The following is a 23,952-nucleotide window of genomic DNA, read 5'->3' as shown; positions in this document are numbered from 1 at the left end:
GTATCTGAAATTACTTTTGCAAGGTTGAAATAGTGTCTTGGATTTTCAGACACAATTTCTTCTGCTCCAGTCATGAATCATTCTATCTACTGATTCAGTCTGAACTTTGTCATCAATAGGATTTTCGAACAAGTTTGGGGGTGGGGAATTAAAAAGAGCTTTTCCCATGCCTGTTGTTCTCATTCTTCTGATTTGAATTGTACTCTTCCAGAAGGTAAAGTGACTGGGGTGTCCTTTTCTTGCCATACAACCTGCAGATTAAAAACTCTCCCTCAGCTATACTGTCTGCAAGTAATTGTTGGTACTCCACCAAGCCTTCTTTTTTAAATAAACATTATCTTTGTGACCTTCAGAGGCAGATTTTTAAAGTAAGCTGCAGGTTAGCACATACAGACACAAACCCAGTAAAAAAATCATTACCCAAAATTCCTGCCCCACTAAAACTCAGTGAGAGTTTTGCCATTTACTGCAGCAGGGTGAGAATTTCACCCTGACTTTTAGCAGTATTTGGTTAAGGGATCCTGGAAGGTTTAACCTCATAGTCTCTGCAGCAACTCACTCCCTAAAGCCCCATGCATCTTTCCAAGGCCTCATGAACACTCCAATATCTGTACCTAATCAAGCAGTAACTTCTAAATAAATGAACCACCATCAACAACCTAAGAGGCCTGATCAGCAGCATTAATCCTCCCACCACAGAGGGATGAGATTTGATTGCTCCTTCCAGGTGGAACTGTGCTGAAACTCACCACCAACAATGACTTTGCCTCATCAGACATAATCGGTGCCTCTGCATAGGTGCACAAACTGCTGCAAACATTGTATCCTCTAGCTCCATGAAGAAAATAGCTGCTCTTTCCTCGATATTTGACCAATTGTTTCACCATCAGCTTCCCAGAATACACCAATTAGAGTTGCTTTTAAACTCTGTAATATCTATTAAAGTAAAGCAAAAATACCCTTAAGTCACAATCCATATCACAGACAAGTTATAAATCCTTTACCCAGGACTAAATGAATGTAAATTCTAATGAGTGAGTAGCTGCCATAGTCCTGCAGATCAATAAAGACATCCTTGCAAGCAGTTTATAGCCATCTCTAACATCATCCACTAACGTTCTTAAAACCATCTAGCACATGTTCAACATGCTTAAACATCAGCTCCCCCCTTCCAAAGTCATTATAAACAAATAGCTTCAGCCCTTCTCCAACATCCCCTCGGGCAGGGATCAGCTGCCTAACGCCTGCACTGGTTCACTGCAGGTGTCTGATCTAGCACTAAATCTCTGAGATGTTTCTCCTGTACAAATTGCTGGGGTAAAAATGTATTCACTTCCTTAGAAACATTCCTCATCCTTTGGCAAAAATCCTCTTGCCTACATGTGTGGATAAATGGGGGGGTTAGCAGCTTGGGGCAGACTCCTCCCTGGAACCACATGCCTCAAATGAAGGCACCATCTCAAAAAGGCATCCAAAGTAGCACTGGAAACACCTCCCCTTCCAAATCCCTCGGGGCTTGTTGTGGCCTTAATGGAGAGCCCTGCAATGTGCAGCCCAAGGACAGCCTCACTGCTGGTGAGTGGTGACTTTGGCCACATGACTGCCCCATGGGGAGGGCTGGGCAAGGTGAAGCACTACCTGCTGTAGTGGTTTGCTTCCTCCCATGGCACAGAAGGGGCACAGACAGCTGCAAGATGCCCCCAGAGGGCCCAGTGCTGACCCGAAGCCCAGGTGCCGTTTCACACCAAAAGCTATGAATCTCTTTTCACAATGGGTTTCTGGCCCCTCTGGAGTGTTTGTGATATCCCTGAAGCTTTGATACAGGCTTGTTGCCCTAAGCAAATTCATAACTTATTTAAGAGAAGACTTTCACCCTTAGGCATAGCTGTCAAGCCCATATTCCTCACTTGCCTTCTGATGTGTGCATGCCTTTTCACACAGAGCTCCCTCTCTCTGTACGCTGTGGGCTTAAATAGCAGCACAACTGGGATTTGTGCATGAGAGAGGAGAGCACCAGGGCTGTGCAAACCCATGGCAAAACTGCCTTTGGAGAGCTGCTCCCGAGGGGGAGACAAACTTGTAAAAATTTTGTTCATAAATCTTAACTTCAGAAGTTGGATGAGACACAGCAGGGTCCCTGTTGCCCAGGAAGGTAAATAGAAACAAACCCAAAAAGCACTGTTCCAGGCAACGTCTCAGCTTCAAATTAAAACTCATCAAGGAATCTCAGACAAAAATCTGAGGTAAGACACAGATATTTTTTCTAAGAAAGGATCAAATTCCTCCCTAGAGTAACTGATACAAGGCATGATGTCAGATCAGAGAGAAGAGATGAGAAGTTGGGAGGGAAGGAACATCAAGGCAGAAAAAACAGATTAAGCACAGTTCCGAAACCCTGGAAATCGTAAACCACAAAGGACCACTGGGTTTGTCATCTAATGTCTCTCTTGCACAAACAGTAGATGTAGATAATGTTTGTCACAAGCTTCAGGCAATTTCATCACACACAGGTGAAAAAGCAGCAGAAGAGCTCAAGGTCTGGCCTCCCTGGACACCTGGGGACCACTTCTGCAATGGGGAGTGGGACACCCTGCATCAGAGCTCTGCCAGCGCCACTCAGGTGTCCCCACAGCAACAGGCAGTGCCTGATTCTTCTGACATTGGACCAAGAACTCACCCATCTGTCCATCACCAAACATCTGCTGCATGCTAAGACTTCACACGCATCCAGAGGAGCTGTGATGGTCTCTTTCCCAGTGATTTGCAGCCTACCCACAAAAGAGAATGACACTTTCAACACTTTGTCCAGATTTTGGGCTACAAAAGTTCTCTACACTTTGATCTGGGCAATTCAACAATCTCTATTACTAGTATAGGTTCCTCTCACAGCAAACAGCTTTCTTCCTTGATCTTGTTGGGCAGGTAAACCCTTACTGTTTAAGCTTGAAGAACACTGCACTCTCAAGAGAGGAAGTTCTAGAATGTAATTATTCTGCCTTAATGCTCACACAATAACAGACAAGCCCTTGCTTGCTGGAGGTCAAGACAAAATGACAGATGCAGTGAGGTGTAATACACCAAGCAACTCATGAGAACGTCTCAGCTTAAGTAAAGGAGCCACTCTGAGCCTAACCCAAAAACCTCCTGGCCATCAGCACCTGCATCAGTGCAGCACAGGTGGCAAGAAAGGGATACAGATGTTTTTCACTTGCTCAGAAGCCATCCTGAAAAACTAGAGCATCATTTAAAAAGCAGGAAAACACAGTGCACTGCAGAAGGAAGAGGCAAGAAAAACTCCAATCGAGGTGTGCTTCAAAAGAACAAAGGGAATACATCAGCCTATGAAGGTGGCTACACACCAAAACCATCAGCAGGGCAGATTAAGACCAGATTGAAGGTATCCACATCAGCCATCCATTATTTGATTCCTCTTGCAAGCAGCAGAGGAGATGCTGTCTGAGTCCAAGGGCCTGTGTGTGCCAAGCCCAGCGTGGGCAGGGAGATGCTGGCACCAGGCCATAAAGAGCAGACCAGTGGAGATGAGGAAGAGCAGGATGCCATGAGACTGGGTTGCTTTCACTCTCCAGATACACTCAGTTACAAAGGCACAAACTGGACCTCCTCTTCTGCCTGGACAGGACCCACGTGCTGCCAAACCTGAAGACAAGGAATGGGCACCATGCACTGTCCCCAAGGAAGAGGAAGACAATGGGGCCAAATGTCCTGTTGTGCCAAGGGAACTGCATTGCTTTAATCCAGTTGCCTGTGTTTGATGGTCCCAGTAAACCCTATACTCTGAAAACTTCAGCAGGCTCCCAACCCTCACCTGTCCAGAAGCACATTGTGCAGACACAGACTGACAGGATGCTTACCAGCTGGACTGCTCCCTCAGCAGGGCCAAGGCTGCCATTTAGGAACTCCAGAGACACATGGGGAAAGCTTCAAGGCAATACTGAGAGTTACTTTGTAAGTGATGCAGCGTCCAGGAGGGCAAACAGCAATCGATCCCAGCTGAGCTGCTTTTAACATGGTACAAATCCATTTTGAAGTGCAATTGGTGAAGCTAGCTTCTCTAGAAGGTTTACAGCCCATCTTTTAGAAAAATCAACAGCCTACCCTTTCCTTCTCTTCCTTGATGCAACCCCTGAGAAAAAGCCAACAGTTTTCTGGAGTGAAAGTTTCCCCTGACCATTCAATACAGAGATTTTGTCTACCACTGCTCCAGATACCCTCATCCATGCACCAAATACCACCTCAGACACACTCAAGCCCCTATGAAGCACTCTTTGGCTGCTACCCTCTTTTGATAACAGCTACTGAAAGACCCCCAGTGCCTCCTCCCTGAGCAGCTATTGCTTTCCAATAGCTTTGTACTAGCAAAGCATGTTGAAACTATTCCCAGGGATGTACAGAAGACAAGAGCTGAGGCAAGTCTGGAAACCTGCCCTCCTGCCTCTCCCCAGGCATTTACAAGAATGTTGTGTTTTGGTTGCAGGAAAATTGAGGCATTTAGTGCCATGGTCTAGATGACTGGACAGGGCTGGGTAGTAGGTTGGACTGGATGATCTTGGAGGTCTCTTCCAACCTGGTTGATTCTATGATATAGACCCAAACTTAATCAGTTAGGAAATAAGGCTGCAGAAGGTACAGCTGCACAGGGACCATCGCTGAAACTCAAACAACCCAGCCACCCCATTTCCTCTCGTGGCAACTGTGCTGGGCATTACACAGCCTTTGTAAGTGTTGCAGGACTTCAGTCACTCCTCACAGCAAGCAACACAGGGACATATGGGTATTTTTGTGCATCATTTATTCTTGGAGGATCACTCATGGTCTCACTACTCACATCCCACTCCTTGAGCATCTCTTCTTTTTGTGTCTATGTCTCTCTGTTTTTCAGTCAGTTCTACCTCTTTCTCCTAGCCACATCTCCTCTCCCACTCGTGCAAGAAAGGCAAGCTCCAGGTTCAAAACTGAGACATGCCAGCTCTGCAGCAAGCTCCCACAAAGAGAATTTCAGAACTATAAATAGATGCCCCTCACAGCAGCCCTTGTGGGGCTGTGCAGAGGTTCTGCATGATTGTACAGCTCCAGACCAGGAGTGGAGACGAAGCATCGTCCATATAAGTTCTCTCAGTGGGAGATTTTCTTATCCCATAAGGTTGGCCATGACAACAGATGTCTCCATCCCTTTGGGGTCCATTTCTGCTCCTCTTCTGACTTAATCCACCTGCCCTGTGTTTTCCCCTGGGAAACAAGCTTTATCTGCTGATAGTGTCTTTCCCTCCTCCCCACTCTGAATTCTATGACATGATCTGCTTATGCAGTTACCTCTTCCTTAAGCCCAGACTGTATTTCAGTGGTCATGTGGCCAAAAAAAGGATTAATCTGGAACCCTAGAGCAAGCCAGCCCCAGCTCACCTAGCAGAGACTGGAACAAAACTCCTTCAGCCATGGAGCACTCCGTTCTGACACCAGTGGTAACATCCCCAGTGCTAGAAGGCATTGTTGTAGAAGAAGGGTTCCCTACCCCCTTCTAAGCTAGTCTAGAGTACACTCACAAATCTCTACTTGCCATCAAGAATGCTGGAGAGGATGTCCTAAGCCACCTTTCAAGGGCAAGAGCAGCATCAGAGCACAGGACCACTCCTGCCTGGAGCCTGGCTCTGCAGTGCTGGGCACTCCTGACAGCCTGAGCACTGCTCTGCTTCAGTTTGTGTCTGCAGCATCCTGGTAGGAAGAGGAGCTCTGGCATGGGAGCTATTAGAGTGGGTGGCAGCAGATGGTGAAGACAGAGGGGATAAGAAAATAAATACAAAGAGGCTATCTTGAGGGGAGAAGTCACCACATCAACACTCTGTTGCTTACACAGGCTCTTCTCCTCAAGCCTAAACAAACATTGCTCACTTCCTGGTGCACCAGGCACTGAGAAAGGCACAAGCAGCACCTAGCAGCCCAGGAGGTGCTGTGGCCCTGCTCCTTGCTCAGCCCTTCAAATCCCTGCCTAGTGTTTTTGAGAGGACCTGTCTACAGAGCATGAAAACCAAGGCCAAGAAGGAAGCTTGCACGTCCTGCTTTCTCAGTTACCCACAATTCAGTCCATAGAATCACAGAATCAACCAGGTTGGAAGAGACCTCCAAACTCATCCAGTCCAACCTAGCACCCAGCCCTAGCCAATCAACTAGACCATGGCACTAAGTGCCTCATTCAGGCTTTGCTTCAACACCTCCAGGGATGGTGACTCCACCACCTCTCTGGGCAGCCCATTCCTATGGCAAATCACTCTCTCCGACAAGAACTTCCTCCTAACATCCAGCCTAGACCTCCTCTGGTACAACTTGAGACTGTGTTCCCTTGTTCTGTTGCTGGTTGCCTGGCAGAAGAGACTGACCCCACCTGGCTATGGCCTCCCATCTTTCCATTAGTCTCTGCATGGGCACAATACTGCCCTGTCTGTCCTTTCCACAGAGACTGAAGCAGGCTTGACATGGTGCTAATGGATGTTCTTGCCTGACATCTTCAGAAAAGCAAGTGGAAGATATTCCTCAGGGAACTGGAGTCAGTACTAGGGCTACAGGATTGCCCAGTGCTACCTCACAGGAAAACCAATGTACCTTATAAGTCACTGAACCACTCTGCAACACAGCTGCTGATCTGAAGCAAAGTGATGCCTCTCGCACATCTCGCATATCCCTGGAGAGCAGGAGCCCATCTCTTGCTAATCATTAACTGCTATGTCTGGAGTCTGCAGCAGGACCATTTCTGTTTCTCTGGCCACTGGTGGCACTGGGAAAGGTCTTCCTCTCTAATGTTCTTCCTGAGAGCAGCTCTAACAGACCTCCAAGGAATAAAAGGCCAGTCTTGAGGAAAACAGGTCCAGCTAAAAGTGGGGAAAGCCTGGCTCATCAGCCTGCCCCATACACGAACACAGGCACTGATGACAACTCATTGCCAGACAAGAGACCCCAAAACCTGTAGCCTTTGTCAAAATCTCCCACCTAGGTACACATAAGTGCTCCATGAGGGGAAAACTGGAGGTGAAAGCAGTCTTTAAGCATGCAACATCTGATTTGGATAAAGGCAATTTATTATGTTAAGCACGTTATTAAAAGATCTAAAGCAACGGAGCAAAGATGTTCCAAGAAAGGTTTTAACTTCCCCAGCAAGAGACTCCTGGGAGTCTTCCTGTTAATACTTTGCAAAGGGTTGTCTGCAACCAAGCATACAGTGAACATCAATGCCCCCTTGGTCCCCTTTCAGAACTTGTTTCAGTTAAATTAATTTGAGGAAGCCAAGCTATTAGTGGGACCACAGTTAATCCTGGGGGAAAGAAACAAGCAACAAAAGCAATAAAACTGATGGATGGCTTGAACAGACACCCCTTCCTTCTGTGCCTGGGTCCTGAAGCATGGCAGCCCATCAGAGGTGAGATATTGGAGGAAAACCTCCTTCCCCAGATTTTGCATGGTCTCTGTGGACAAGAGGCTGGGAAGAGGCTGCTTCGAGTAATGGGGAGTGCAATCCAGGCTAACACAGTATCACCAGGGGCCCTATCAGCATACAAGAGCTCAGGAAAGCTCATTACCAACCTCCCTTGGCATCAGGACCTGCAGGGATGGGGGAGCACAAGGTAACTTCATCTTTGGGTGTGAATCACGTGGCCTAGCAGCAATCCTTTGCAGCAGGCAGGGTTGCCCAGAGCAGCGCAAGGACATCACCTCGGTGGCCAATGTGGCACACAACTGCTGGCACCTGAGAAGGATAATATCTGCCACAGCAACGTCCCTTGGCAACAATACACCTGGAAGCCACACAGGCCCAAGTCTTTCTCATCTCAGCAAGAAAGGTCACATCTGTCTTCCCCACACATTTCCTCACTGCTTCTGCCTGCTTACGTCATGCTAACCGTATGCTGTAAGCATTATCAGGCAAGGTGACTGCCATGGCTTTGCTTTCCAAAGCACTTTAAACATCTGTGTGTGCTTGGAGAGAAACTCAGCAGCAGAAGCTATAATGGCACTGGTGTTAAAAGCAGCTCAAGAGCCAGCAGAGCCTGGCTGACTGCCTGGTGCCCAGATCAGCACGAGAATAAAACGTGCCAGTTGACAGCTACACAGGAAATAACTGAGAAGGTGTCAAGATAGAGGCTCTGTAAGAAAGCCTCCTAACTGAAAAGCAACACCAACAAGCAACAAGCTGAAGGTCCTGCGAACTGGTGCATCACCATTTCTGCAAAGGCAATGCCTGTAAAAGTAGCAGAAAGAGGTTTGATCCTATTTGCTCCATCTACAGGCCCATCCATGTAATGTCACAGAACACCACCGCCGCCTTTCTACACGTGCCTCTCATCTCACAAAACATCAAGCATCAACACAGCACAGCCTCAAAAGGGGGAAACCAGCAACAGACTGACTCTGGCACAGAACTAGACTCTCCTTCTGACAGCACTAGACATACTCAAAAGTTGTCTGAGCAGCCTCTCATTTCTAAAGCTACACAGCTGTGGAAAACATCATCCATCCATCCATCCATCCAACTGACCTCCAAGTCCAGGTCTCAGACGGTTGTCGTATCCATCCAACAGCCTGTCCAGGATGCGGGTGAAAATGGTGATGTTGTCTTTGCTGTCATCAACAACGTCTGAAACATGCTTCTGAGAAAGCCTGGCGTGCAGGGAAGAAAGAGGAAAGGTCATCAGAAAAGAAATCTGCTCTGTACGTGCCCCAAACAGTTACTGGGAAGAAGGAACGTCGGTTCATGCTCCAAGAAGTTCTCCACCTTGAGGGTGGTGAAAGCCTGGAATGGGTTGCCCAGGGAGGTGTTGGAGCCCCATCCCTGGAGGTGTTTAAGGCCAGGCTGGATGAGGCTCTAGACAGCCTGATCTAGTGTGAAGTGTCCCTACCCATGGCAGGGCAGTTGGAACGAGATGATCCTTGTGGTCCCTTCCAACCCTAACTGATTCTATGATCCCATGACTTGAACTGCTGGATGGTGCATGCCTGTTGATAAGGTGATGATGGACTGCAAGGACTAGAGAGCATCTCAAATCAACTTCCCTCTGGCCTCTGCCACTTCAGAATCGCTGAATGTTAGTGATTGGAAGGGACCTCCAGAGATCATTTAGTCCAACCCCCCTGCCAGAGCAGGATCACCTCGGGCAGGCCACACAGGAACACATCCAGGCAGGTTCTAAAAATCTCCAGAGAAGGAGACTCCACGACCTCTCTGGGCAGCCTGCTCCAGTGTCCCATCACCCTCACGTAAAGAAGCATCTCATGTCGAGGTGGACCCTCCTGTGCTCTCCCTTGTAATCACTGCAGCCCTCACCATGGAGGCTGTGGCATCCCTATTTCCCCTTCCCCACCTTTGCATGCTCAGGGCCAGCAGCACTTTGGGTACTGGTTTAGGAGCCCTGTTTTCTCAGGGAGCCTTCCCCTGCCCAAGCATCCCTCATCTTCCCCTAGGACAGGGCATCTGAACAGTAAACAGTTACTCGAGTGCCAGTATCTCCTTACAGGCAGCAGGGAAGAATTGATGCCAGTTATTTACCATATCAAGCTATTTCCAAGTTCTCTGCTCCTAGGAAGAAGCAGAAAAGTAGGAATGCAGTATGAAGCCTGAGCCCATCATTAAAACTCTTTGTGAACCATTTCTGGGGTTTGTTGAACTTTCCCTGTTTATAAAATCAAATGAGTCCTCACGTCCCTATCTCTGCTCAGCACAAGAAGCCTGTGAGCCCCCAAATTAGACTATTTCCTAGGGGTGTTTTCTGCCCCAGGTGGAATAAAATAAATAGTAAATTTCTCAAACAAAGCTCATCTTACCAAACAAAATCTTCAATGCAGTTTTGCAAGCCCAAGGGGCTCAAATAATAGATTTGCATTTTGCATCTCCCTTTCAATCAACAGAAAAGGAGCCTGCAAATCCTTCTGAAACTGGCTGTCTGTAGAAGAGATTTCAAACACCACAGAGTACTGGTGCTGTGGCTCCAAGCACAGCTTTCCCCAGCAGAAATAGTTGGTAGTAGCAAAACAAATGGAAAGGCAGAAGATTAAGTAACAGAAAACCAAAAGGAAAATTTATAGAGATGCAGAGATTGCAAGGAAGATGGAAATAAAAGAGACACAAATGAGGTCACCAATGAGGCAAAAAAACCAAAAGATTAAGAGTCACAGACAGGCATTAGGATGGCTGAGGACTCCCAGCCAGGAAAGGGCAGAACAGGCTGCTGGAGCAGAGGGATCCTCGGTTGTGGCACAGGAACACCTCAGGGGGCAGCCCTGACTGGCAAATCAGTCCTGTGCCACCAGTTGGAGAGACAAATGACTGGGGAGCATTGCCCAGATGAAGACCATGAGAGACACTGGTGGTGCAAGATGTGGGTGTAATTAGTAGGAAGGGCACCTATGGCCCCCTAAAACGTGCTCCCACTCTCCAAAGCTGAGGGGAGGTTGTAGTCAGGAGGAGGTTGCTCTCTTCTCTCAGGTGGCCAGCACCAGAACAAGAGGACACAGCCTCAAGCTATGCCAGGGGAAATTTAGGCTCGAGGTGAGGAGAAAGTTCTTCACTGAGAGAGTCATTGGACACTGGAATGGGCTGCCTGGGGAGGTGGTGGAGTCGCTGTCCCTGGAGCTGCTCAAGGCAGGATTGGACGTGGCACTTGGTGCCATGGTCTGGCCTTGAGCTCTGTGGTAAAGGGTTGGACTTGATGATCTATGAGGTCTCTTCCAACCTTGGTGATACTGTGATACTGTGAAGTGAAGCCCCTAAATTGCTGCTACCTGCAACTCAAACAACTGCAAGCTATTTAACTTCTGCCACTTTCCTTCTCTTTCCTAGCTTCATTTTGTCTTGCTCCAGTTGAGGTGTGCAGCCACTGGTTGAAGCATGCATCAGAAAGTAATTGTAGGGGAAAGAAACCCAACAACCACCAACCAACAGAAAGAAAAATATCATTTAAGGATTTCAAGGCTTAATCCTGTTGCATCTCCTCTGGTTAGACTAGTTACCCTTGGCACTACTGTTCCATTTGTGCAAGCTCCATGAAGGGTGATAAAGGTGACAAGTAGCAGAGCTGGCTTAGAATTTTCTATTAAAATGTTCTCTGAACAGAAAACTCAGCTTCTGATAGATAAAAGGAGAGCAAATGTATTTTCTAGCAAAAGAGGAAAAACTGAGAGCAGAGTCTGGGTATTTTTTTAGAGTCAGGCTGCATCAACACCTTTCACTGTGCTGCAGCTAATTGCAATAATCCATCTGGGGCAAATTTGACATTAATTTGCATTGCTGTCAATGACCGAACTCTCTGGGAAACTGCATTTTAAATGCTCGATGTTTGCTTCTCCAGAGATCTGATCCCACCTCTCACAAGACCACTTGGCCTCTGTTTTTTAGCAAACCAATAGCTGCTACCATTGGAAATGTGGCTTGAGCCAGGAAAGTCAGCCTCCAGAGCCCAGCAAAGGTGTGAGCCCAAGAAAAAGGTCTTAAACTGCAATTCCCATAGGGAATGGGGTCAGTGAGGTGAGGTTGGGTAAACACCCATCCCAGCCTGACTGTAACCTGCCAGATCTGAAACACCAAGAATCACAGAATGGCTTAGGCTGCAAGAATCCCTAGAGATCATCTGCTTCAACCTCCCAGCCATGGGCAGGGAAGCCTCTCAAATAAACTCATCTGGTCAAGGTCTCATCCATCCTGGCCTTAAACACCTCCATGGAGGAGGGATCAATAACCTCTTTGTGCAACTTATTCCACTGTCTAACCATCCTCGTACTGAAGAACTTCCTAAGATCCAGTTTAAACCTACTCTCCCTTGGCTTAAAACTATTCCCTCTTGTTCTGTTACTAGGCACCTTTATGAAAAGTTCCTCTCCAGCCCTCTTGTAGGATCCCTTCAGGCATTGGAAGGCAGGAAAAAGGTCCCCCTGGAGTCTTCTCTTCTCTAGACTGAGCAACCGCAGCTCCCTCAACCCTTAGATCATCTTTGTGGCCCTCCTCCGGACTTGCTCCAATAGCTCTGTGTCCTTATGCTGGGGACACCAGAACTGGATGCTGATACTATGAACTGCATCACAGCCTTCAAGACCTCCCATTTGAATTGAAACACTGGGTTTGGCTTTTCACCTGGACTTGAAATAGTTGAAATAGCTGAACATCCTGCAAGTAAGTGGAATTTCGATGGGTTTAACAAATGCCTGCTGTAATTAGTGAGATTCCAATTGTCCTGGCTTTCAATAGGTGTTATAGTTAAAAGCAATCTCTACCAGTGTCTGCTGATGGCTGTATAGCCACCTATAACTTTTGAAAGCTCATTCATTAATGCTTCATAAGCTATCTTTAAAAACTGCCCCTAGTGAGAGGACAGATTTTTGTGAAGGAGCTCCTGGTGGAGGCTCAGCAGGGATGGGAAGAATGAGTTTACAAATTTCAAAGATGTTTTACTTAGCCTGACATTTCAGGGTTTGACTTCAGTGTGAACAGCATGGAGTTCACACAGGAGGTACCTGGAAAAGAGCAGTGCAGGCAAGGAGAGGGAAAGGTGCAGGCAGAGGAGAGTCAGTAGCACCTCTGCTTGGCATGTCATTTGAGCCAGTTGCCCAGACCGGCTGACGTCTGGGCTGGCTCCCTTAACCCTAACATAAAGCTAAAGCTGCCCTTTATAAGTGAGACCTGTTTTACACCCTTCTCTCTCTTAAAGCCCCAGTGAAGAACTCTAAGGAACTGTGAGGAGGCTTAGGGATCATGGTTTATAAAAATAATTAAAAGCCTTTAGGCAGGGAAGACAGAGGTTTGCAGCAAATTTAATTAGGATAGGCTTGAGGAAAAGTCATTACCTCGTCACTTGTCCCTGTGCACGCTCTCTCTGGAGAGCTGACTGCCACATGGCATGCTAACCTCAAACAAGAGTCCCCTCCATGCAATTCAGGAAGCACCCTGCCATGGACCAGAGTGACACCCACATGGCAGGCAGCAAGGGAGCAGCAGCAGCAGCCAATATGTAATAGGAAGCAAAAGGGCAGTGGTAGGGAAGGCAGAGACAGGGCTGTAGGAACTGCTGACAGCCCTCCCCAGCCAGCAAGGGATGGGAACTCAGCCCCAATGGCAAGAGGCTGGCACCTGGGGCTGCCTGTGCCTGGGCAGGCAGGATGGGATAGGCAGCCACATATCCACGGAGGGTCAGCATCTACATGTCAAGGCATGCTTGGGATGCATTTGCTTACACAGGCTAGATCCAAGCAGCTGAAGTGACCTGGGCAGGGCAGGGTAGCAGCCTGCAGCTGGGCAAGTGGTGGCACCCATAGAGGTGTGTGAGTGAAGGAGGAGTAGCAGTACTGATATTTTTCATGCATGAAGATCCTTGATTGCTGCTGGACTTGTAAGTCAGTAGACAGCATTTCAGAACCTGTACCTAGCACTCCAAAAGCTTTGCTCAATTTTTTTATACAAGCCATGTATTATTTGCATTTCTCCAGCTCCCCCCTCCCCACAGCTGGCAGGCTGTTTTGAGAGGGGGTCTTTGCCTCCCTTTCTTGAACATCTCTCCCAGATCACCGAGCCTCAGCTGAGGCTCCAGTGGGATGCTGGGGAGGGCCGAAGATCCTGTCATGGAGTAACAGGCTTTTGTCTTCTCCCAACAGCTCACAGAGGATGGGAGAATGAGGCTGGTGGGAGGTCTATGTACTAGGGCAACTGGAGCCTGCATGCCCAGGGAGAGAGTGAGCAGCATTCCCAGCCAAGGCTGGCCAGACTTTCCTCTGTGCTGCAGCAGATCAGGTGTGCTGCTCATGGGTCATTACTCTATAAACAGCCAGCAACTGAAGCAGCTCCATTTTCTTTTCTTTCAAAGAGCATTAAAAAATTAACAGGGAGGAGTCTCTCTTCTAGGTAAAAATTCATCTAAGCCGAGCCCTTGTACAGAGCGAATTGTGCAGAGGCCAAATCTGAAAATTGGTTTTGTTGCAAAAAAATGCTGACAACTGTCCTTAGTGAGAGCATCTCAAATAATGCTAATGCAGTCAGTCAGCCCAGCCAAGGGGGACTGAACAGTCCCCAAGTGAAAGGCATGGGAATGGGATGAGGGAAGGGTCAAATGCAGCAGAGCTTTTTAGGGTTTTACCCTGGGCCACTTCACACAGGTCCTGACCCCAGGATATTTAAGCACAGCAAGAGGACTGAAGCCTTAGTCAACAGCTTCAGCATTCACCACCTTACCCAGCATCAGCAGGGAGAGCCAAAACCAGGACTAGGCTAATGAGAGTGAGCGACCTCATTCCTGGGAGCCTTAGCGCCATGGCGTCAGCACGTGGAGACTGGCAAACAAGCCTCCAAAACCTGCCAGGGTGGACAAAAGGAGAAGGAGAGAAGAGAAAAGAGATTTTATTTACTAGGAGGAAAGCTTCGTGCAGCAGTTCATCTGTGTTAGCCAGCAGTCAGTATTTCTGGGCTCCATATTTGAAGTCCTAGAGACACCCTCAGGAACTGAAGGCAGCAGCATTGCCTGCAGCACCTTGGGTGCTGGGGAAGTCACAGCATGGGGTCAGAACCAAGCACATATATACACACACAAACTCTCACCCCATCTTCACTGCACATCCCATAGCTCCCTAGGTGCTTGAGCAACTTGCATCAGGTACACAGCTCCACTTCCAAAATGACCACACTGCTGCTTCTTCTTCCACCTATTATTGCTTCCTTCTCCACACCTGTACTCAGTCACTACCCACCCCTTGCAGAAGTTGCCAGCTCCCCTGCTACCTGTGCCTCCTGGGGGACTTCCACACAGCAGAACCACTTCCAAAGTCTCAAGACCCATTTTTTCCAAACCTCTTTTTCTGGACAGTTAGGTCCTCATTTAATTCTAGTAATGACACTGACAGAAATGATTATTAACTTTGGGCATTGAGGTCCAAGGTAGTGGGAGTGTTCAGCTGTACTGCACTTAGCGTGCTCAGGTTTTTCATTAATGCTCACTTTCACTTTTATTGTGATGTTATTACACTTTTAACTGCCTTTCCTTTTTATGTATCTCATTATGTTGATGCACCTTGGAACAGCACTGCCAAGCAACAGCCTGGATAAATACAGCTTGCTGTGACGTCTCCCCAGCACAACACCTCACGTCTGTCACACACAGAATTTTAGCCCAGATAAAGCTCAGCACCACAGCAGCTAGGTGTAGCCAGCCTGTGTGAGCACCCCAAAGGCACAGAAACCCCTCTCTACCCCATCCCCATCTTGCAGAATCCAGAGCAAGATGTTGTTGCCAGCCAAATCTGCTCTCCATATTTCTCCACTCAATAGGTACCAGTGCTGCAGAGCCTCAGGAATCTCCTTCCAGTGCTGAAGGAGATGCTAGGTTGAAAGCCAAATCCTACCACCTGAACAGCATTTCTCAGCCAATGGAGGGGCAGACTGTCACCAGGGGGTTTCTGTACACACAGAGCTGGGAGATGAGAACTCCCAACAGAAATCCCATGCAGAGAGAGCAGGGAGCTCAGCTGAAAGGGATGAAAGTACCTCGAGATCCTATATATCATGTATGTGCAGCAATGAGATGGCTGGAAGAGAAGGGACACGAGGCCAGTCTGGGTCATGTGTGACATCACACTTCTGCACTCAGCTATTGATTGTCCCACAACAGTTCAGCCCTACAGTCTTCCTAGGTACTGTGCCTAATCCTTGCTGTTCAGCTCAGTACAGCTCTAGGAGGTGCCAAGCAGGCAGAAGGTAGGGAACCAGACACTACAAATCCTTATCCACCCACTTTAGCTTTCGTTCTGGCAAGCTACTCACCAATGGCAGACACACGCTACTCAAAATCCAGAACTGTTGGACCCTAGCAGTGCCTTACATACCTTTATCTTCACCAGTCACTTAAAATCCTTGCAAATATCAGCACATGGATTTTTTTTTGGGCATGTGAGCACTTGCTGGTGTGCTTGGGCCTTATTTAATCAAGGATGCTAGCTAGGGAGGCACAGCCTTCACACCAAACAAGCACAAGCTTACCGGAGGCTGGCATGGGCACAACCTACACCTCTGGTGAGACAGGCCCTGGCTCAGGATGGCTCCTCTGGCTCCTGACACCCTCCAGCTGAGAAGGGACACAGTCTTGGAAATTCATGTATTTGTTGATGAAGCACAAACTAAGAGGCTGAACATCTGTTCTGTGGGAAATTCCAACAGTTAGAGGAGACTCATTCCAAATCACAACAAAGACAGCTAAAATGTTGATGTTTCTTACAAGGCAAATTCAACACTCCTTCAATTAGCAGCTCCTCAACAGATTTCCTTTCAACTTCTCCTTTTCATTTCACTTAAACTTGCAGATTATACAATAGTATTTAATTGATTTATTTTTTTTCCTCCCCTAAGGCGATTTCAAACACTAGCCAAAAGCATTGCTGGTTTCTCTCTTCCCTCCCCAAACCACCACTGAAAAATTTCATTGAAATCAATACCTTTAACTGCTGATTTCAATAAATGGTTTGTCTGGCAGAATTTGCACTGCTGGCAGGTTTTGTCCAGGCATATCCACCAAAAAAAAAAACAAACCTATGAGGAGCTTCTGGTTTTGCAGCAGATGCCTTCTGGCTCTGCAGGAACTGTTCTGACACCTCTAGTAAATTTTGGGCAATCTTGATGAAATTTGGTGAGGTCATGGGCTGGAGAAATTATGCACCAAAGGTGAGACAGAGCAGCTTAAGAAAAAAAAAAGACCAGAAAATGGGACAGCAAGGTAATTCAGAAAGACATAGGGTGGGGAACAGTGACAAAAGCCAGAAGCACTTACAGCTTTCATGTAGGCGTGGATCTGGCGTGCCTGTCTGTGCCAAGAAGCTCTAAACAACTGCATTTCCACCCAGCTCCCTCGATAAAGTTTTCCTTTAATATTGTGTGGAGACAAAGGGCTAATTTTCTACTTCAGCTAGTTCTGCTGAGGAAGGTGCTACCCAAGGACAATAGGGCTGCCTGAATAAAGTTAAATATGTGCTGAAGTCTCATTTTAAGCATCAGAACCAGTTCAATATACCTGCCCTGGGAGAAAAATCTGCTTTCACTACTTGCCCAAATGATTACTTTGCCTGCCATGGCTCAGTTTGCTAGCACATGGAATGACCCCAAAATGAGGCATGAGAGTATATGGATGGTTGGTTTGCTACAGCTGCACTTATGGACTCAGAAAGAAGATTGCAGCTCAGACAATAGGTTGGCAAGGGTTTCTACCCTTTTCCTTTGCTTCTTGTTTGGTGTTTTTGCCAGAGAGCTGAGTAGGAGATTGTGGGTGGCATTTCCCTTGTTCTTTGGTTCCTTTACACTTAGAGATAAACTGAGAAGCAGACACAGTCCTGAGCACTGTGGTTGACATTTCTGATTAACATAGGGTGATGAACCTCTGTAGCCTTGTGACATTGAGCCAAGGCTGGCCAGGTGGTGCTGGGGGAGCAGCAGAAGAAACGACCCCCTGCCAGCACTGATACTCATTGCCCTACTGCTAGGCAGGAAACACTTCTCTGGAGGATGGAAGGAGGCTTTTGCAGAGGAGGCTTCACCTTTGTACAGTTTAAGCAATCTTCCAAAGCTTCCCATAGCCAGAATCTCGTGTGGTCCTCATAGCACAACAGGTCTCATCATCAACTCTCCCCTTTCTTGGAGCTCTTGTTAATCCAACCCCAGCATCAACAACGCAGACATGCAAAATCTCAGCTGGTGTGAGTGTTTTATACACCCAAAAGCTGCTGGCCACACAGCCTCTCTAGTAAGAGTTTTCTGGCCTGGCAGGTCTGCAAAGCCAGTCCTGGTTTCAACAGCCCATTAACTGATCTCCTCAGATTGTAGCACCAAAGAGTCATTATTGCAGAGTTCTGCCTGCCTTAAAGCAGTTACTGCTTACGGCAAAGCTGCCAGAAAGGGATCCCTCAGTGCACAGAACCATCTGAGCAAAGGAAAGGAATGGAAACTCCCACGAGTGTGCCTCAGGAAAAGTAACACTGGGCTCCTCCAGCCTGAACTGGTGCTGTCCTTGCAGAAGGTGTTTAAACAAGATGCTATTTAGCTGTCACTTCCCACTCAGAAATGCTCTGAACCAGTCGTCTTGATCTGAATACCTACAGGGATCTCTGATGCTCTGGGAAGGGGAGGGAGGATGCAGACAGCACGAATTTAACTACTTGTAATGAGTGAAGCTTTAGGAATGTTAATTGGATGGTAATAGTCTCAAAGAAGAAAAAAAAATCTCTTACTAGATCTCTCTGAAACGAAACTTCATAGTACCCAAGAAGAAAAAAAGTAGCAAGCAAATATTTCTAAGCTGAGAAATGAGTGGTACAACTCCTTAGAGTGATCCTGTTTCACAAAGGTTAAGGAGCATAACCTTATAGCTTCTGGCTCTTGTCTATGCCTGTGCAAGATGGAGCCTACAGGGATAGTATGTGCACAAAGCAGCTCTGCACTTCCTCCCTCCATCTGGCCATTGCTCATTTCTTAATGGCACAGTTAGCACATGCATTCATCACTAACTCTGCAGTTGCTGGTAACCTCCACAGCTGAATCAAATGCAGATTTTCTAAGGAGCCCTACTAAGACTTTGCAGCTGGAATCCAGCAATACTTGAAGTTTTCAGTTCTGTGCACCCTGGAGTTTGGCAGGTCTCCTTGTAATGACATACCTAATGGCATCACAGACATACCCACTCTTCTCCAACACGGGCAGTCTGTCCAGCCTCTGGAACGTCACAGCACAACACCACTCCTGAGAAACATAGCTTTCCTGTTTATGTGTCTTTATGGAATGAGCAATTGGCAAAGCTCCCTTCCCCCCCCTCTTCAAGACAGCCTTCCCCCAGCCTCTGCTCCTACTGACCTGGGTTTGGGAACCAAGAAAGAGCTGGTACCTTCCACAGCAGAACGGTACCCTAGTAACCATGTTAACATTGGGTATCTCCTGACTTGCTATACTGAGCCCCATCTTTTCTGAAGTCTTTATTCCAGAAACCACTAAACATTCTGAAATGCTTTCCCAGGAAAGAGTGATTAGTACAGGCTTACTGCTGACAAGAGAAAGACAGATAGAGCTCTGGAGGTGGCAACTGAAAGGTAAGCTTGCAAAAGAAGTATCAGCCTAGAGGGGGGGGACTGCAAGTACCAGAGAGGGAATGAAGACAGAAGAGGCCCACCAACCCACTTGGGTACATTTCTGAGAGTCACATCAGTATCTCTCCCAAATTACTGCTTCCTTGGAACATGCACAGCCACAGGAACAATTTGATTTACATAGCTGTAGTCTCATCATGCAGGTGATATCCATAAAGCAGATCAAAAGACATATTTGCCCCATCACTGCACCCAGAGATGCTATGTACCTGCAGTGTCATCAGGTCAGTATGCCCACATGCCATGCATCTACACCAGTGACATCAGCTGAAGGAGTGCTGAGCACTTACAGCTCCCACTCAGCCCCCAGAACCCAGGACTGGCAGGCTGCTCTACATCTTTGCTAAATCAGGTATTTCAGGGAGGGTGTGCAATGAGAAGCTGCTGCTGGGAAGCCAGCTGGAAAGCAGAGTACAGATACAAGCACTTCCATGTAGGCAGAAGAGGGTGATCTTGACCTGGTGGGTGCCAAGTACATCCACCTACCTGCACAGTAGCACAATCAACCACAGCATTATAGGTGACCTCACAACACCTGCATATTTACTCCTTACAGCTCGTTCTCTTTGCACTGGAGCCTCTGCAAAACAGGTCCCAAATAGTAGGATAGATTCTCCAGTGCCTTGAAAAATACATGAGTTGTGCTCTGCCCAACTGCCCTTGATCCTCTGTGAGTACATCAGCCTGTGTTTCTTCAAGGTAAAGCTCTAAGCTGTCTCTGCAGAGATGGGAAGCCAGCAAGCACTCAGTGCAGCAGTAGCAATAAATGCAGGTGATGCACATGCTGCCCTGTATCCCCGTTGGAGAGATTTTGCTGTAGTTCTCAATCACTTCAGCTAAAAAGGAGGGCCCCTTGGAAAAAGAACTCTCTTTTAATTTGAGGGCAGGGGCAGTAATGAGCCAATATGATTCATCTGGAGGCCCATAAATGATGGAGTAAGACATGGTAGCATTTCACAAAACCATTATCCTGCTGGCTGTTTGCATCCCTTTGTTCTGAAACGAGCTCAGATGCAGGTGTACGCAACACAACTCAGGCAGAGACATCCAAGCCAACATATACTGGGAGCTCTACAGCCCTACCAGCACTGCACTCCACCTGCCCCAGCCAGAACACGGAAAAGCTCAGTTTGCCAGCCTGGACCAAGGGGAGTGCTCTACTTCTGCCTCCTGAGATAGCCCAGATTTCTCTAACTAGCATTTCAGTTTAGCACTGCTTTGTGCTGTACAGATGCTGCTGAAGGCCAGAAGTTACTACAGCTGTTTTACAGGAACTGGAGAACAAGAAACAGGCAGCAGTACCTCTGCCTACCAGAATCAAACTTGCTGTTTACCATCTACTTACAGGAAAAGCACTAGCTCACAGCAAGAGGCACACAGCAGAACCACATAGTCTGCAACTCACAAGCAGGAAAATATTTATGCTTACCTACCAGAGAGGCACATGGGCTCATTCTCACACGCACAGGCTGCACAAGCCATAAACAACCTTCCTATGAATCTGCTACGCGCATAAGGTACGAGGAACACGTGATGGTTACCGAACGCATCGGCTGCAGCTCTGCAAGAGGTGCCAGAAGAGGACACTCAGAATCAGAGGCGAGAGGCAAAGAAATTAAAGGTTCAGACCAACATGGAAATCTTGAGAGCAAACCTTAAAGTGGATCTCTTCTGTAGAAAGCCAGCACCAGAGAAACAAGCTCTATGCCCAACTCTCAACCCAGCTTTAATTTTGCAAAACGAGCAGAAGCTTAACAATTTTTCCTCATAAAAATGAAGTTTATCCCAGCACTGCATCTCTTCACTCAGAAACCTATCCAGAGGCCCTGTAGAGTGATTCACGTCCACAACTGCTACAGGAAACCATTTGCCAGGTAAAGTGTAAAAAGCCAACACTGATTCACCCACATAATTACAGGCAGACACTGATTCACAGCTGCTGCAACTGCAGACAGACTGACTCACAACCAAAGCAACTGCAGACAGACTCAAGCTCACAAGCACAACTGGAAATACAACTCCACAATACACACAGCCTGCATCAGCATAAATCCTTGGAAAACCAGCACCATCACCAATGCAAAACACGGCCAGCCAAGCCCTGCGTTTTTTGCTAGCGCTCTTGACCTTCACCCTACAGCCATCTTTCCTCCACTGGTGGAACAATATCCACATCTCAGCAATTGTTCCTCCCCTGACAGCCCTCACACTTGCCAAGCACAACTGTCTAAGCTGTATGGTGCATATTCAGACACATGATTTACACCAGCACATTAAGTGTCTATGGTACAAGGTATCACCATGCACCCACTTTGATGCCATGTATCTGTGCAGTGACTGTGCTGACTTAGTATTTCCAGAGTACAAGTAAATGCAAGCCAAGTATAAAACACTTAGCCTACAGGCAAAGGAGATGGCAAAAGACTCACCACTGGGCGAAAGCTTGAAAGGCAGGATTATTTACTACACTCTCTGGCTAGGTATGTAATTATGTCAGCATTCAGCCCGGGTATTGTGCTACTTTTTGTAAACAGTTGGCAGGAATACTCCTGCTGAGATGAGGGGTTGGGCTGCTTCTCCAGGGGTAAGAGGAGTGGGCTGAGGAGGACATGGTCGACTTAAGGAGAACAGAAATTGAGGTGCAAGAAACAACTAATCGGAAAAGGATGAAGGAAAAGCTGACAGTGAAGTGAGACAGGTGGCAGTCTACAAAGGAGAGAGGAAAAGAGAAACAGAAGGAGGAAAGCTGCATGGTGCAGACTTGTGATAAGAAGCTCCAGAAGAGAAAAAGCAGCAACCTGGCAGTGCTGAGTGCGTCTCGCACAGTGCAGACAATGCATCTGTGCATACTCATGTGCTGAACTCTGCTGCACGATGCAAACCAAGAGGAGATTCCAGGGAATAAGGACGCAGCCTCCAGCCAGGCATGTGCCAAGAGGTGCAGCTGCAACCCCTCCAGCTGCTTAGAGCTCTATCAGAAAAGGGCAGGAGTGCTAGGTTTGCATGCTCATGCCTCGCTGAGTGTGTGTGCATCCATGCTGCAGGGCATCCAGCCACCACAGGTACAGGCTGAAGGGCAGGCTGGAAAACCCCACCAAAACATCACCACCTCAGAACAGCCTGAAACCCCTTATCCTTTAGAGTAAATAGAAAGTTGAGAGATGGACTACAGAAAGAAGACTTGCCTGAACCGCACATAGCATCTTCTGGTTGCAGATTGGACCTGTCTCACCACCTGTTATTCTTCTTCTTCATACTCCCCACAAGGAAGCTAAAAGGACCAAGATGTGAGGGAGCAAACCTGCTGTGCTGCTACTGTCAGAACAACTCAGGTGAGCAGCCACACAAGCTGCTTTTGCCAGCTAGCCCACACAGTGAGAGTCTCACCAGAAGGTCCCAGTTCTCTGTTGCTGCCTGAAGATGCTGTTATGTTTGCAGCCAGTCAGCAGCAGATTCATGGGAAGGGCTACAGATGCAATTGGCCAGGGAAATGAACTATTTGTTCAATTATACTTGTCTAGATGAGAATCGTTCTAGCAGAAGGCAAAGCGAGGAACAATGGGTAAGTGTTGCAGTGGATACTGCCTAATGCTTCATTGCATTATGCTACTCCTTTTTAACGATCCATATCTCAGTTCTAGCAACTCGGGGGAAGGAGAAAAGATCTGAAGCTCATTTCTCTTTCCTCCCATATCAGCCTCAGATGACTGCAGCCTCCAAAACTTTCTCTTGCCCCTTTCCTCCCCACCCCTACACAGCATCAGTGTCCATTAGGCCTGGCTGCAGGAGTCAGGGGGAAATTTGACTTTGCTATACTACACTGTTCTGTTCTGCCTGCTCAGCCCTTCCCGTGCATTCACCGCCTGCTTATAAGGACGTGGCTCACTATTATCCTCATCCAGATATTTTTTCCATGGAAGCCACTTACAGGAGCTCTCTGTTCTCTAGCCGGCAGCACCAGGCAGGAGGGCAGCAGCCCGGGGGTCCCCAGTGGGGGAGTCCCTGGCGCGGCTCGGGCAGCCACTATGCTCCGGAGCAACATGCTCCGGAGTTGCTGCGGGAGTGGAGATGTTCCGACCCCGGGGCCGGCATCCCGAGCTTTCTGCGCTGGCGATGCGAGCAGGGCAGAGCCTCCTTTTCCCGCGGGGCCACTGTTTCCCCCATTGTTCACCAGCTCGCAGACAATAGCCAGCGCAGCACCGGGCAGTCCCGTGCCCAGCCGGGGGTCCCGCACTGCCCCCGCACCTCTAAGCGCCGGTAGGGTGGTTTATTCCCCTCTCGGCGTGGTCGCCGAGAATTCGCGAAGCGGAGAGGGGAGACCAGGGGAGCCGGGACAGGAACCGCCGCCGCGCCCCGCCCGCACTCACCGTCGCGCCGGCTGCCCCAGCGGGGCCCGGCCGGAGCCCGCTCCGCAGCGCTCCGCACCCCCGAGCCCGCCGCACCGGGGCTGCCAGCCGCCGCCTGCGCGCTCCTCCGGCCGCGGCGAGGGAGAGGGAGGGAGAGAGGGAGGGAGAAAGGGAGGGAAGAAAGCAGCATCCTCCCGCCTTCCTCCTCCTCCAGCCCGCGCCCCGGAGGAGGGTTTACCCACCCGCTTTGTGCGGAGCTGTCCTCCCCGCAGCACGGGCGGCGGCGATGGGTGCCAGGTTGGGGCCACCAGCGCAAGAGATACCCCGAGGCCCGCCGTTAATGCCCGGCCTGGCAGCACGGCGACAGCCCCCACCAACCCTTCGGCGCAGGAGGGTGAGCGGAGCTGGCTGCCTGCTCCCAGTGTCTACCTGTTGAAGGGGGAGTGCTCCC

General features: G+C 48.4%; 1 protein-coding gene across 4 annotated transcripts in view; it reads right to left on the bottom strand.

Moving 5' to 3' along the window:
* GABRA3 (gamma-aminobutyric acid type A receptor subunit alpha3) overlaps positions 1–23,589 on the bottom strand; it is a 91,851-nt gene extending 68,262 nt beyond the window's left edge. For 2 of the 4 annotated variants that reach the window (XM_064159609.1, XM_064159612.1), the window contains exons 1-3: positions 20,585–20,602; positions 14,216–14,335; positions 8,543–8,664 (exon numbers count right to left, since the gene is read on the bottom strand). In XM_064159609.1, coding sequence (XP_064015679.1) covers positions 8,543–8,664; positions 14,216–14,335; positions 20,585–20,601 — 259 coding nt within the window. In that variant the 5' untranslated portion in view covers position 20,602. Of the gene's footprint in view, positions 1–8,542; positions 8,665–14,215; positions 14,336–16,012; positions 16,090–20,584; positions 20,603–23,522 lie in introns of those variants that run through there. The other 2 variants (XM_064159610.1, XM_064159611.1) reach the window with 2 other exon arrangements.
* Positions 23,590–23,952: the final 363 nt, after the last annotated feature.

The sequence above is a fragment of the Pogoniulus pusillus genome, chromosome 19, assembly GCF_015220805.1.
Source record: "Pogoniulus pusillus isolate bPogPus1 chromosome 19, bPogPus1.pri, whole genome shotgun sequence".
NCBI lineage: Eukaryota > Metazoa > Chordata > Aves > Piciformes > Lybiidae > Pogoniulus > Pogoniulus pusillus.
The sequence above is the reverse complement of the archived record's forward strand: the minus strand, read 5'-3'. Positions and strand labels throughout refer to the sequence as shown.